Source organism: Limulus polyphemus, unplaced genomic scaffold (assembly GCF_000517525.1).
Source record: "Limulus polyphemus unplaced genomic scaffold, Limulus_polyphemus-2.1.2 Scaffold487, whole genome shotgun sequence".
Lineage (NCBI taxonomy): Eukaryota > Metazoa > Arthropoda > Merostomata > Xiphosura > Limulidae > Limulus > Limulus polyphemus.
The window spans coordinates 277,941-292,224 of NW_013666097.1; the positions used below are offsets into that span (position 1 = coordinate 277,941).

At 29.8% G+C, this 14,284-nt stretch overlaps 1 protein-coding gene across 7 annotated transcripts in view; it reads left to right on the top strand.

Moving 5' to 3' along the window:
* LOC106458567 (CLIP-associating protein 1-A-like) overlaps nt 1-14,284 on the top strand; it is a 199,705-nt gene that overhangs the window by 51,612 nt on the left and 133,809 nt on the right. For all 7 annotated transcript variants that reach the window (XM_022384825.1, XM_022384827.1, XM_022384830.1 and 4 more), the window contains exons 7-8: nt 2,828-2,903; nt 7,269-7,369. In XM_022384825.1, the coding sequence (XP_022240533.1) occupies nt 2,828-2,903; nt 7,269-7,369 (177 nt within the window). The remainder of the gene's footprint in view (nt 1-2,827; nt 2,904-7,268; nt 7,370-14,284) is intronic.

A 14,284-nucleotide genomic window follows, 5' to 3' on the forward strand; every position in this document is an offset into this window, starting at 1 on the left:
AACACACACACACACACACACACACACACAATCAAAAAAAAAAAGTCTCTCTTTCTGTCAAAGAGTTGTATTTTGTGGCTGATATGCTTTAGATGGTACCTTTCCAACTACTGTGTGCATTAGAGATGTTGGAGAGGGGACTTCTATTATTGTTAGATGTCTCAACAACTAACATAATGGGATCATCTAGGTTTTTTGTATTTATCTTATTCTTTATGTTTTGATTTTCCCATTGCACTGTCTTCATGTTGTTGAGCCTATCCTTGGGGGATTACTTGGGACTTTCTTCATTTTACCTGAGCATACTAATTTGGTCAGTAATGTGACTCACTGGCCATTTTTGATGTGAGTGAAGAGCAGGTACTGCTTCTGGAGTATATCCTTTTATGATACCTGAACTGGCTTCCCCTGAGAAGTGTTCACTGTGAGAGCCAGACATAGTATTCCTTCTACCCATTTATGCCATCACCTGTGTCCAATTTTTGGTTCTACAGATTCAATACATCATTATCATCCACAAAACCAATCTGTTTGTCTCAAACAAAGGGCTTCATGGGCATAGAGGTACTTTAATGAGAAGAATGCATTCTTTCTGAGTAAACTTTTGGTCTAGTGGTCTATGAGGCTAGTTTTCTCCACTTTTTCTCCCACAGATCCAGTTATGCAAAATATTTTCTGCTTATGGTTTCTATTCAGCCTCTTCTTGGTTATTCCTTGTAGTCAAGATTATTATCTTCCTGCCCTGTGACATGTTTCTTTTCATGTTAATCAATTCCAACCTTCTTTACAGTGTGGATGTTCTGCCTTTCAGAATTTACATAAGTGAATTTGCATAATGAATGCAACTTTCAAAGGATACTTAATTATACTGGGAAGGCAGAGCTTATGTAAGGTTGCGTGATGCTTGTGCAGTAAGTTAAGTAAGATGGGAGAATGGAGAATAATGGGTAAGTGATGAGTGCTTTTCAATGTGAAAAGCACATTTGGGAATTTTTAATAACATGCTTTGTTGAAATCATGAGAGAAACCAACAAGAAAAGGCTTTCAGTATTTCAGAGGTACATGTTTGAAATTGATTTTAATTCTAAAAAAAAGTATGAATGCTTGTTACATACTCAGTCATGCTATGTTAACAGTAAACATGTTATGTTCCTGTAAGTGGTAGTTATATGAAATGTTTTAGTTTCCTGCATCTTGGAAAGTCTTATTAGAATTTTTGGTTTGGTGTTTTCATTTTAAAAAATATAAATTTATAGCATATTATTAAAGAAAAGTGTTTTACATTTATCTATATTAATATTAAACAGGTCAGCATGTAATAATATTTAGTCACAGAAAAAAAAAATTATGGATGATAACCATTTTGTGTCCTAAATCAATTTTATTTGTTAATTATTGTATGTTTGGCATTTTAACTGTAATTAATATTAAATTCTGATTTGTGCAAAGTATCTGTTAAACCATTATATATTCCCTTACATCTTGAAAGGCATAGCATTGTTAAAGTTGTTTAATCTCTAGTTCTTTAATCTAATGTTTTTCTCACCAGTAAGTGTGGTTAGTAACAAGATTGTGGTTTAGCCTAATGTTTTTCTTACCAGTCAGTGTGGTTAGTAACAGGGTAGTTGTCTGGCCTAATGTCTTACTCACCAGTCAGTGTGATTAGTAAAAAGGTAGTTGTTTAGCCTAATGTCTTACTCACCAGTCAGTGTGATTAGTAACAAGGTAGTTGTTTAGCCTAATGTTTTACTCACCAGGATCGTGGTTTAGCCTAATATTTTTCTCACCAGTCAGTGTGATTAGTAACAAGGTAGTTGTTTAGCCTAATGTTTTACTCACCAGTTAGTAACAGGATCGTGGTTTAGCCTAATGTTTTTCTCACTAGTCAGTGTGATTAGTAACAGGGTAGTTGTCTGGCCTAATGTTTTACTCATCAGTCAGTGTGATTAGTAACAGGGTAGTTGTCTGGCCTAATGTTTTACTCACGAGTCAGTGTGGCTACTATGTAAATAGTAGCTAGTATTCATATTCTACATTTTCTAGTCTACTTAATACTCCTATTGGTATTTAGCTTTTTGATATATATATATATATATATATATATATAATTTTCCTTTTATTAGCTATTGTAGGAAAGTTTCATAAGACTTAATACAATCCTAGTTAATGCTTATTGAATTTAAGTGCCTTTATTGGTGGGCATATGTTATGGAAATAAGGCTTTTATATATATTTTGTGAGAAGTTTTCAAAAAAAAGGGATAGCTTACAAAATATTTGGATTAAAAGTGCATGCAAACATTAACTGTATGAACTTTACAAAAAATGATTTGACATTATTCAATAACTGCTTATTTTGTAATTTATGTTTAGGGTAAAAATTGTGTTTTAAAAAGAAACATACAGGCTTTATTTATTTGATGACAAAATATGTTTTTGAGTCTTATTTATATTTGAGAGGATACAACTTGAAAGTTTGTTTAACCTCTTTAACCAAGTCAAACTTTCATTTAGCTGATTTTTCAAAATTGTCACTTCGTATGGTAGAACTTCATTTATTTGTATTTATAATTAGTAAGAACTTCTAAGTGAAAGTAAAACAAGGTTGTGTAATATATCAACCACACTATTTGCTATATCCATTGTATATGAGTCCTTTTACCCAATATTAGGGCTTTACAGGCCAGTTGGTGTATGTTGAGATGCTATTTATATTAGCAAATTATTTGACAAAACTATTCCAAGGTGAACTGGATTAAATTGCTGAAGTGTAATTATCATAGACTAAAATTGTCATTTTAACTAATGACTTTATGTCTCATTTTCAGGCATGGCTCCCATTCCCTAACACTGTCTAAACTGATGCCTTCTGTGGTTAAACTACTTAGTGATCCAAATTCACAGGTATGTTTTTTTGTTTTAAAATTGCACTACTTCATAAGAAAGTGCAGCTCCTGTTTTCAGTGGCCTGGTAACAATTCTATAATCTATGGCCACACATCTGTTGTAAGTGGAACATGGATTAGTTTTATCTTCATATGATGTGTATACACTTACCATTAACAAATCAGAATTTAACTCATCAGTCAGCTTTCAAAACGTTTATTTTTTTTTTTTGCATATTTCTAAATTTTCTATGTTTAATTAACATAATTGTTTAAAATATTATATATATGTAACATGGTTGCTCAAAATCGTTAATGGGAAATGCCACTGCAACTTATATTGTTACAAGCTTGAAGGTGAAAATATCTGGGTTGCATAAAAAGGAATGTTTACTACCATTAAATGTTTTCAGAATGTAAAATTAAGGTATGTGATACTGTTATCATTTTATTAAAACTTACCAGGATTTGTTCTTCATTGTTGTAATTTAAAGTGGAAAACATTTGATAGGTAGTTGAGGAGTTAACAAATTTGGACATCATGTGTCTGGCAGTATGCAACTCGCACTATATTTAACATATTTCATAACCTTTTCATAGTTATGGTTAATATTTATTTCTTAATTTTTTCATTTCTCCATGGTTATGTTTCAATGATTAAAACTGATATTTTGGGTGAAGTTGCAGTAGTGCACACTACAGTCTTTATCAGAGTCATATCTACTTTGAAAACAATCAATTACTAATGAGAAAATATTTGCAAAGTCCGAAGTTTCACTTTTATAGTTTTTGGGGACTCAGTACTGCAGCTGAAATATAAAACAATACAACAATGTTGAATTTAGAAGGCATATATACTGTATTGAGAAAGGGCATTGCTGAAAAACTGATTTTGAGTGACATTGTCAGTACATAACATAGTATAGAAATAATAATACTAGACATGACCTGCAAAACATTTGCAGTAGTTTTCATGACCTTCGCTTGAATTTTCCTTATTATATCATTTTCATACATGCCATTTAAGCTATGCTTTCTTGTAGGTATTATGTGTTAGATTAATAAAGCCTTGTCTGTTTGAAAAAAATTTTACTTGGTCAGACGAACTCACGTAGATGTAATCATATTCAATAAAACTTACGTAACTTCATTTAATAAAACTAAACTTAAACAATAAAGTATAGTAATGGTATTTATAATAATGTACAGAGTGTGAAACAGTTATGAGCATTTAGTGTATTACATAGTTTTATGAATTGAAACAAAGAAACTCACAAAAATGAAGAATAAAACCCGTAGTAAAGAAAAAAGTAGCTAAAAAGTGTGTATAGCAGTCTATTAAACAAACCAAGTTTAAATTATTGCAAAGTAAAGTAAATGTAAAGTTGTAATGAAGGTAAACTTAGCTGAATATGGAAAAATGTCTGAGTGCATGTTCACAAAATAATAAGCATATGGTTTTCAACAAACTGTGCATGCATATTTGAGACCTAAATCAGTCAAGAAAGCCCACAGAAATTGAATATAGTGTAATGCCTAGTGTTTTTTTAGGAAATTACAAATGGGTTAAGTGTTGTGTGTATGAAATACTTTGCAAATTAAAAAACTAAAGTTGAAATCTAAGCCAGTCATCACATGATAACGATGAGATTGTGCCATCGTGTAGCATACTCGTTGCATTAAAAAAGCTTGACTAAATAAAAAATGGTAAGATGATTCTGAATTGAAAAGCCAGTATGCAATCTGGACTCCTTGGACAAAAGCCTTTCTAACTATATGAGATTTGTAGCATTTGATCAAGAAATTTGTGAGAAAAATTCCAAACAGACAAATGAAAACATATTATTTGTATAGATGTGTCTATATGTATATATTGTATAATTAAATTAAATAGAAAAAAATAAGTAAAGTAAATAAAGGATAATTTATTAGATATACAGCAATGAGTAATAAGGCATTGCTAATTTTTTTCACTCAATCATCTTCTCTTGAATAGAAAACTCAAAATTAAAGGGTAAACATTAAACTAAGATATTTTAGTAAACTTTCAAATAAATGTTGATAATGTATTGAGGGAATGAAGAAATCTACGATACGGAAAACATACATGGCATTAGGCTATATTATAAATAATGTAAAGAAAAAAAAAATGGATATTAAGTTTTTAGCAAAAAAAAAAGACCAGGAGAAATATACAGTAGGCCATCCATTTTATTTTTTGATGCTACCATAGGCTGTTGTATGTTGAAACAACACCTCAAGATAAAATGTTATTAACTAGCTTGAACAATCTAAGGACAAAAAAGGTTTTCAAGATTAATACTGAAATGAAAAGCAGTGATTTTTAAAAATTTAAAAGACAATGAAGTGTTACTGATTCAAACCAAACAGCTTTGCATACTTAAAGGTAATAAATGGTTTCTTGTGTAATTCTTCTAATCTTTTCTGTTAAAGCTTAACATAAATTTTTCCTTGTTTACATTAGATTAATATGACCTCATATAATTGTTTTTAAAGCCAACGTTTGGTTATTTTAGTAACCATTTCATTATAAAGGTCTTTGAAATATTTTTATTTTGTATTCACCATTAATTGTTTTTGATATTCAATATAAGTGCATGTATGAAAGTTATATTAAGGCTCCATTGTTTTAGTGTTCTAGTTTAAGCCATTTCTTTCTTCAATAGAAATTTATATGATATCAAATTAATTGATGTTGTTTTATCTATTTTTATTTCATTTGTTAGTACTCTTTTGTACTATATTGTGTAAGTTGTAATTTGTAATGATAGTGTCTCTTGAGGCTACTTTTTCACCCATACTTTCATTAAGACGGTATGCATGTTTTCTAAATTAAACATTATTGTATATTGTTCTCTGCTATGTATTTTAAGTTCATTTGCAATACTATAAAAGAGAAATGTTGGATATTACAAATATTTTCTCATGTGTAATTGGTAATTTTCAATGCAGGCAGAATTGGTCTAAATTTTAGTTATATTGAAGCTTAGTAGCAGATTTGCAGCTGCTATGCTGTAGCCACATTTCCAGGTTACTTTTTAAAATTGTTTTTAGTTAATGATTAACATATCCATCAGTATTCTCCAGGAACTAGTAAATTTCAGCCACGTAGTTTCATCAAATACATTTTGTTGTAAATAACTAAAAATATCATTTATTTTGTTCAGTATGAAAAACATCTAATAAGTGTAAATAAGTTGTATATCTCATAAACATATATTATTAAAATTTGAGATACTCTAATTAAAACCACACACACACATGTTTATATTTATTAGTTAATAGTTAAAATAAAGACATGATAGTCCTTTTTATTATACAACAAATTAATTCATATGAGATCAAATTATAAAACAGGTTTGAATTAACAGAGTATAAAAATTAATTCTTGAAAAACCTGTCTGTCCATTCTTAACAGTGAAATGTGCATAGTATCTTCAGTGTGTGTGTGTGTGTGTGTGTGTGTGTGTGTGTGTTAATACAATCATCACATGAATCACATTTTTTACTAAGTACAACAAAGTTATAATAAATGATTAACAAAAGAACAACATTAAAACAGTGGTATTTGATTCTCTTGTTTGTACTAAATGTTCGGATTTGATATTTTTAGCTTGTAATTTATTTGCATGCGGTATGTTGAACTTAATTTTCTTTTTAAACTAAAAAAAAACAATTTTATGTAGTATTTTAAATTGCAACATTTTAAAAGTATTCAACTAAGTAGTTTTTAAGTTTGAAGAAAAACCTTGAATGCTTTGAACAAATATAACAATACATTATTTAAATTAGGTTTTGGCTGCCCACCTAGACCACATGATAGTAAATATGAACCAGTAGACCTTTGTGTTTTATAAGGTTTTGGCTGCCCACCCAAACCATGTAATAGCAAACATTAACCAGCAGACCTTTGTGTTTATTAGGTTTTACACATTTCTGCATGTAGTGTGTGTCACAGAAGAAAAGCGTTTGAGGCTATTTAACTAGATGTATCAATCATGTTTCTTTTTAGATATCAGTTGTTAAATATGTACACATAATAGGAAGTATAGTCTCTCATAAGTGATTAAAAAAAAAGAGAATAAAACATGTCCAGGCCATTTTAAAACACAGTACAGAATGTGTTAGTATAAAATGTAGGTGACTGCTGGGATGTCATGCCAAGCAATGTATGAGGAAATTTTATGGGGGTGTTGAAAGTATATCATTCGTGTATTTGCTAATTTTTGCTAAATTTATGAAATTCTTTTGGGGCTGTCATTTTGTTACTTAGTATGAAAAATCAATGTAAAGAAAACTCTACTAAGAAAAGTAATGACTGTCCATAATAATAATAATTAATAATCATGCTTTATATACTTAGGTTCGAGAAACAGCTAACAATACGGTTGTGGAAATTTACAAGCACGTAGGAGAAAAAGTTCGTCACGATCTTATGAAGAAGTATAACATTCCAGCAGCAAAGTACGTGATCTGATGTGTTATATAGAATGATTAAGTATGTAATCTGATATGTTAAATAACATTCCAGCAGCTACATTTGTGATCTGATGTTTATAACATTCCAGCTAAGTATATGATCTGATATGTTATATTACTTGCTAACAGCTAAATATGCTAAGTGATATGCTACATAACATTGGAGAAGGTAAGTATACTATCTGTTATGTCACATATTATTTTCTAGAATCTAATTAAGTGACTTGATATATTACATAACATTCCACCATTAAAATAACAGATCAAAAGTATAAAGAAAAAATATAACTGGATTTTTCTAAAGTTCCATTTTGTCTTATTTGTCTTATTCTCATCAATTGTTTATATTTGTTACTTATCTTTACCTATTAAAGTAGTTGCCCGGCATGGCCAGGTGGTTAGGGTGCTCAACTTGCAATCTGCGGGCCATCGGTTCGAATCCCCATCCCACCAAACATGCTCGTCCTTTCAGCAGAGGGCCATTATAATGTGACGGTCAATCCCACTATTCATTGGTAAAAGCCCAAGAGTTGGCAGTGGGTGGTGATGACTAACTGCCTTCCCTCTAGTCTTACACTGCTAAATTAGGGACAGCTAGCGCAGATAGCCCTCGTGTAGCTTTGCGCAAAATTCAAACAATTAAAGTAGTAATGTAGCCTCAAAAGTAGCATAAAACACTGATGAACCAGTATAAATGGAACTTGCACTCATGTTCCAAGCCTACATTGGATATATATATATATAGACAATATTTTTCTGACTATATTTTTAGTCAAGCTCAATTTGTATCTGATAATTAAAGTTTGTTTTCATTAGTTAAGTAATTCTTGTACTTTTATGCGTTGTTTGATTAATAATAAATTTTATTAATACACACACATACACAAACTTTACTGTCATCTGAATAGTTTACTGTTTCAGAACTCCTAACCCTAAATATCCTTACGCTATGTCTTCTCACATAAAAATATTCCTGTAATTTCAAAACAGACATTAAATTTCAGTGCATTTCTGATTTCACTTTTAATCCATTTTTACTTGCTAGTTAGATTGTTGAGAAATATCTCTTGTAGAATTCACATTTTACTTGTAATTCGTACTGACAAATTTTATCTAATTCATCATATGATTGAAATATATCCCCCGTGCAAAATGTAATATTTTCAGTCATGTTTTCTTCATTACTAGGTTTTTTGTGGTGTCCTGCTGCTGTGTTTGAAATAAGTCTGTATGTATGCAGAGTGATTGTCATACAAAAAGCTCCTAGACTATTTGTCCAAATAGCTGGAGAAAGTGACTTTGTATTTAGTAGTTAAGTTTATTATTACAACAGATGAGTAAATGATCTAGTATGTTGTATAATATTTAGTAGCTAAGTATATTATTGCACCAGTTAAGTAAGTGGTCTGGTAAATTACATCACATTAAGCAGCTAATAATATTCCATTAACTAATGTAAGAAACCTATATGTCACTTTCTAACAGATAAATGAATCATCTGATATATTAAATTTAATTTCGGTAGTTAAATAAAGTGACTTAGTATATTGAATAACTGAATGTAAATGGTATGATATATATATATATATATATATATATATGTTTGTGTGTGTGTGCTTATTGAGCAGCTAAGTGAGTGATCTGGTTTATTATGTAACTTTTCATTATTTAAGTAGTGTAAGTAATCTGATATATTCCATTTGTTATGTACTGTGAGTTGTCTGGTAACATTCCATGTGTCAAGTACTTAATTGATTTGGTATATTTAATATATAACACTCCATTTATCGAGTAGTGCGAATGATATAGTATGTTATGTAACATTCTATCTGTTAAGTATTTTGAGTTATTTGGTACTTTAAGTAACATTCTAGTAGCTAAGTAGGTATGTTTATATACTCGTAATTTGAATTAACATAAACATTAAACAATTTTCTGACATTTCTCACTCAAAGAATAGTTTGGGTTGGCTAGCTTACAACTCTCAAATTGAAGACATAAGATACTGATTGTGTAGCCCTTTGAATGCTCCAGCATGGGAGTTGAAAAATAGCTAGTAATAAATGTAATATGAGAAATATCAGGAAATATTTTCATTATTTAACTAGTTGCTAAGTAAGCAACCTAGCATATACAAGTTATATTACGTGTTCTATTACATAACATTCATTAACTAAGTAATACAATTATTGTATTAAGTAATACAATAGTGATTTACTATGTTAGGTAACTCTCCAGTAGTTGATTAAGAGACAGGGCATATTATATATATGTGCACACATTATTTAACAACAGCAAGGGACTTATTAGTCCATCTAAGTCATCTTTCCTAAACCTAAAATAAAAGTAAAACAGTCAAAGCTAGCCCTTATAATTCAAATATTTATCAAGCCTACCCTTAATTTAGCTGTATTTATTATCTAAAGGCAACCCATCCCAAAGGCCAACCACCCTGTTAGAAAGATAAAACTGTCTTAATTAAAGACGACGACTTGTACATTACATAACATCCAGTAGTTATGTAATATGTAGCATTCAGAAAAGTAAAATAATACAGGAATGATTTGTTATATTGATAACATTTCAGTAAATGAGTAAGTGACCTGGTATATTATGTAGATTATGTAATATGTAGCATTCAGAAAAGTAAAATAATACAGGAATGATTTGTTATATTGGATAACATTTCAGTAAATGAGTAAGTGACCTGGTATATTATGTAGTTATGTAATATGTAGCATTCAGAAAAGTAAAATAATACAGGAATGATTTGTTATATTGAGTAACATTCAGTAAATGAGTAAGTGACCTGGTATATTATGTAGATTATGTAATATGTAGCATTCAGAAAAGTTAAATAATACAGGAATGATTTGTTATATTGAGTAAGTGACCTGGTATATGATGTAGATTGGGAAGCAACTGATGGAACAATGCATTGTAATCTTAATAAATAAGAATATAAGGAAAATATATTTAATTAGCTATGTTCATCAACTTGTTGATTTTTAGTTTCAACCTAGGTACTTATCTGTTTGGAAGTAGTATTAATTCAATAGCCAAATAGAAATAGTGATTTGCTTTATTGGGTAACATTCCAGTAAATGAGTAAGTTGCCTAGTATATTATGTAATATTCAGTATCTAAGCAGTAGAGTAGTGATCTGATATATATTGAATAACATTCAGTAGCTTAGTAATGCAGTATTGATTTGTTGTATTTGGTAACATTCCAGTAGATGATTAAGTAACCTGGTACATGATGTAACATTGGGTTTACAGGCAAAAATATCACTAACAGCAAGGGTATCTAATCTGATTTTTATAAGCCAGAATGTAAGTACAATATATTTAATTAACTGTGCTCTAGAACTGGGCAGTTAACAAAATTTGCTAATTGAGTAATCATTGGGCTCATTATTGATTACATTCAACTAACTGACTGTTCTCATATCAGATGGCTCTCTCGCTGATACATTCCTGATAAACACTGTGTAAGTTGAAACTGTGTAACTCAAGGCATTAAGTCTGTGGAAAATAAGGGGATAGGAACCTGGGAGACAAAAATAATGAAATTAATAGCCTTACTAAAACCTTTACTCATAAATTACAACTTGAGGAAATTACAAATTAATAAATCAGACTAGAAAAAAAAAACGTTAAAAGATAAAATAATACTTCTGTGCAATGTGGAGCACTATGACAAAAATACTGATAAAACATTGTTGGACTTAATTATGTATACTTTTTAAAATTAACAGGAATATAAAAAAAGAAGAAATCTTAACAACTAAAATTGGATTCAGAAATATAAATACAGGAAAAACCATAAATATAAAGTTGCAAAATAATAAAATGATAATATAATATCTTAATATAATAATAATCCAGGGAAATATTTATGGAAAGGAGAAAACTTTTGCAAAGGTAAGGTTAAATAGGGAGAGTTAAGGTAAGGTAAACATATCTAGAGAAAAGGTAAGGGATTAAAAAAAAGGGGAGAAGAATTAAGGAAAGGGTTGATGGAGTTTAGTAATTATTTAAAAGTAAATCTTTCATTTAAACCCCAAGGGAATTAGTGTTAAGCTGGAAGATATGACGGTGTTCAGGGACTTCTTGTTTTAATTTGTTGAGTGGCGCATTTCTCATGACTGAGATTAATATTTCAAAATGGTTTTTGTTTTGTTTTTTTTTCATTTTTTTTTGTAGCCTAATTCCATTGTAACATGGTCTACATTGTCTGACAAAGAACGTCTGCTCAAAACATTGCATTAATAAACTAAAAACGTTTTCACTTAGATGTGTAAATTTATTCTTTATTTTCATTTTTTCTTATCACATCTTGTGGAATAACACTCATTCAAGACTCCAGATGAACAACTGCTCTATCACATAAATGTGAAGCAGGATATTGCATGAGTTGAAACATTGGTCACATTATAAAGCGTGTATACGTGAATTGGTGCAACTTGAACCTGTGTAACAGACACACGCTCGTGTGTGTGTATATAAATAACAAACTTTTTCACACATTTTTTTTTTGAGATAATAGGAATATTTACTGTTTGATTCATTAATGTCAAAACAACCACACATCACCAGTTTGTTCAATATATGCCTTAATACCCAATTTATCTCTGTAAATCAAATAATTTGATAATAAAATAATGCAAACATGTTTTACTATCACTGATAATGATGGTGATGTTTTTATTTAAAGCATTTCAGGATAGCCATTAGAAATCATTAAATAGCCAGTTAGCCAATTTATTTACGTACATTGTTTGAATAGCATGACATAAAAATACTATTCAATAAATAAGGAAAATTTGGAAAATTGTGGTTATTTTATTTTGAGAATAATATTTTTTAAAACTATATAATTGTAAAAAGTTGATATTATTAAGAAAAGGATTTAGAATTCTTTTTTTCCTTCTTATTGCATACTTATTTCCATTTAGGCCTAAAGATTATAGATATGTTTTTTCAATTAGCATACAATAGGGAAATAGTAATTTAGTTTATTTATATGTACCATGTCAAATCTTATTCTTAATAATGTTTCATAGTTTTTATAGAATATCATTTATGCACCATACATCATATATGTCAATTATGTGTTTTTAATACAAATTACTACAATTCATATTAGTAGTATGATAATTTTCAAATGAACTAAACTAGTTTTATAATATAAAGATTTTAAGATGTTCATTTTACTGTATGTAAGTGTTGCTTAACTTCTAAACTCTAAGTTATAGTGAAAGAAAATTACTTTTTTGAATTGTATATACTTTTAATACATTACTGTTATCTGCAAGACAAAATGAATCCCCAATTTTCCAAAGAAACTTTCCATAGTCAACAAATTTTAATAAGTTATTATTATCCCAAAATAAAACGAACCCAAATTTTCCAAACCTTTCATACACAACATTGTCATTTCTAGGTATTGCACTATCTGCATAACACTGTGTTTTACAAATTCTGAACTGAACTCTTCCACAGAATAGATCAATAATTATATACATTTGCAAGAATTTTGAAATGAACAAGAGAACACTCCTCTTCAATTGTCAAAACATGGGTACATGAGGTGTGTTAACATCTGTACATTAAGCCATTTCTCAGAATGAGAAAGCTCATTACTCAGCAATGGCATCATGTGATAAACATGTTACCAAACACAATGAGTGAAGTGCAACTACACTTATTGCTGTCATGTAGATCATGTATGTTTCAAATTGTTAAATAATTAGATAGTGTTATTAAGATCCATAATTTGAAAAACTGTTACTCAAAAAAGGATAGTACAGCTTAGCTACTAAGTGTTGGTCAGTATACAGAAATGCACTACTCTACTACTTAGCTACTAAATATTAGTCAATATACAGCAATGCACTACTCTACTACTTAGCTACTAAATATTAGTCAATATACAGCAATGTACTACTTAGCTACTGAATGTTAGTCCATATACAGCAATGCACTACTCTACTACTTAGCTACTGAATGTTAGTCAATATAGAGCAATGCACTACTCTACTACTTAGCTACTGAATGTTACATATACTGAATATTGGGACACTTGCTCAAGTTTGTAAAGCAAGGAAATTAATGGGAAATAATACGACTTATTTTTACCTGCAGTGCATATTTTTGGATGTGTTACATATTAACCAAATATTTCTAAGTAACTAATGAGATACTGATATTTTTTTTATCGGTTTTACATTGTAAATATTAAACAATTTTCAAGACTGTTATTTTAATTTTGTTTATCAAGGTTCTCTGACATGAAGTCTGGTTTAAAAGGAGTAAAAATTAATTTATCTGTTTTAACTGTTTGTGTAACTGTATTAATTATGATTGAAGATTGTTGTTATAATACTTAATATTTTTTGTAACTGAAGAAAATCAGGGAAGTCTGTTTTTTACTAGATGTTTTTGTGAAACAACAGGAGTTTAAGGATACATAACAGTAATGTGTAATCATTTGTTTAATTTCTTAATGTTGCCTGTATTACCACTGTTTGTTATTATTATCATAAGTACAGTAGTACTTATAGTAGGAATGACCCTGATGTACACTATGTGCAATACAAATTAATATCTCAGAAACACTGCAAATAACATCTAAACAAAGTTTTATAAGCACTTTACACACTGCTGATTAGTAAACAAACCAACTGCAGAGTAACAATCCACCAAAACACTTGAGAAAGTTGGTAGACTAAAAAACTAAAATTTCACAAAACCACAAATCTGTCAATCTATCTGACTGGGCCCGGCATGGCCAAGTGGTTAAGGCACTCGACTCACAATCTGAGGGTCGCGGGTTTGAATCCCTGTCACACCAAACATGCTCGCCCTTTCAGCCGTGGGGGCATTATAATGTGAT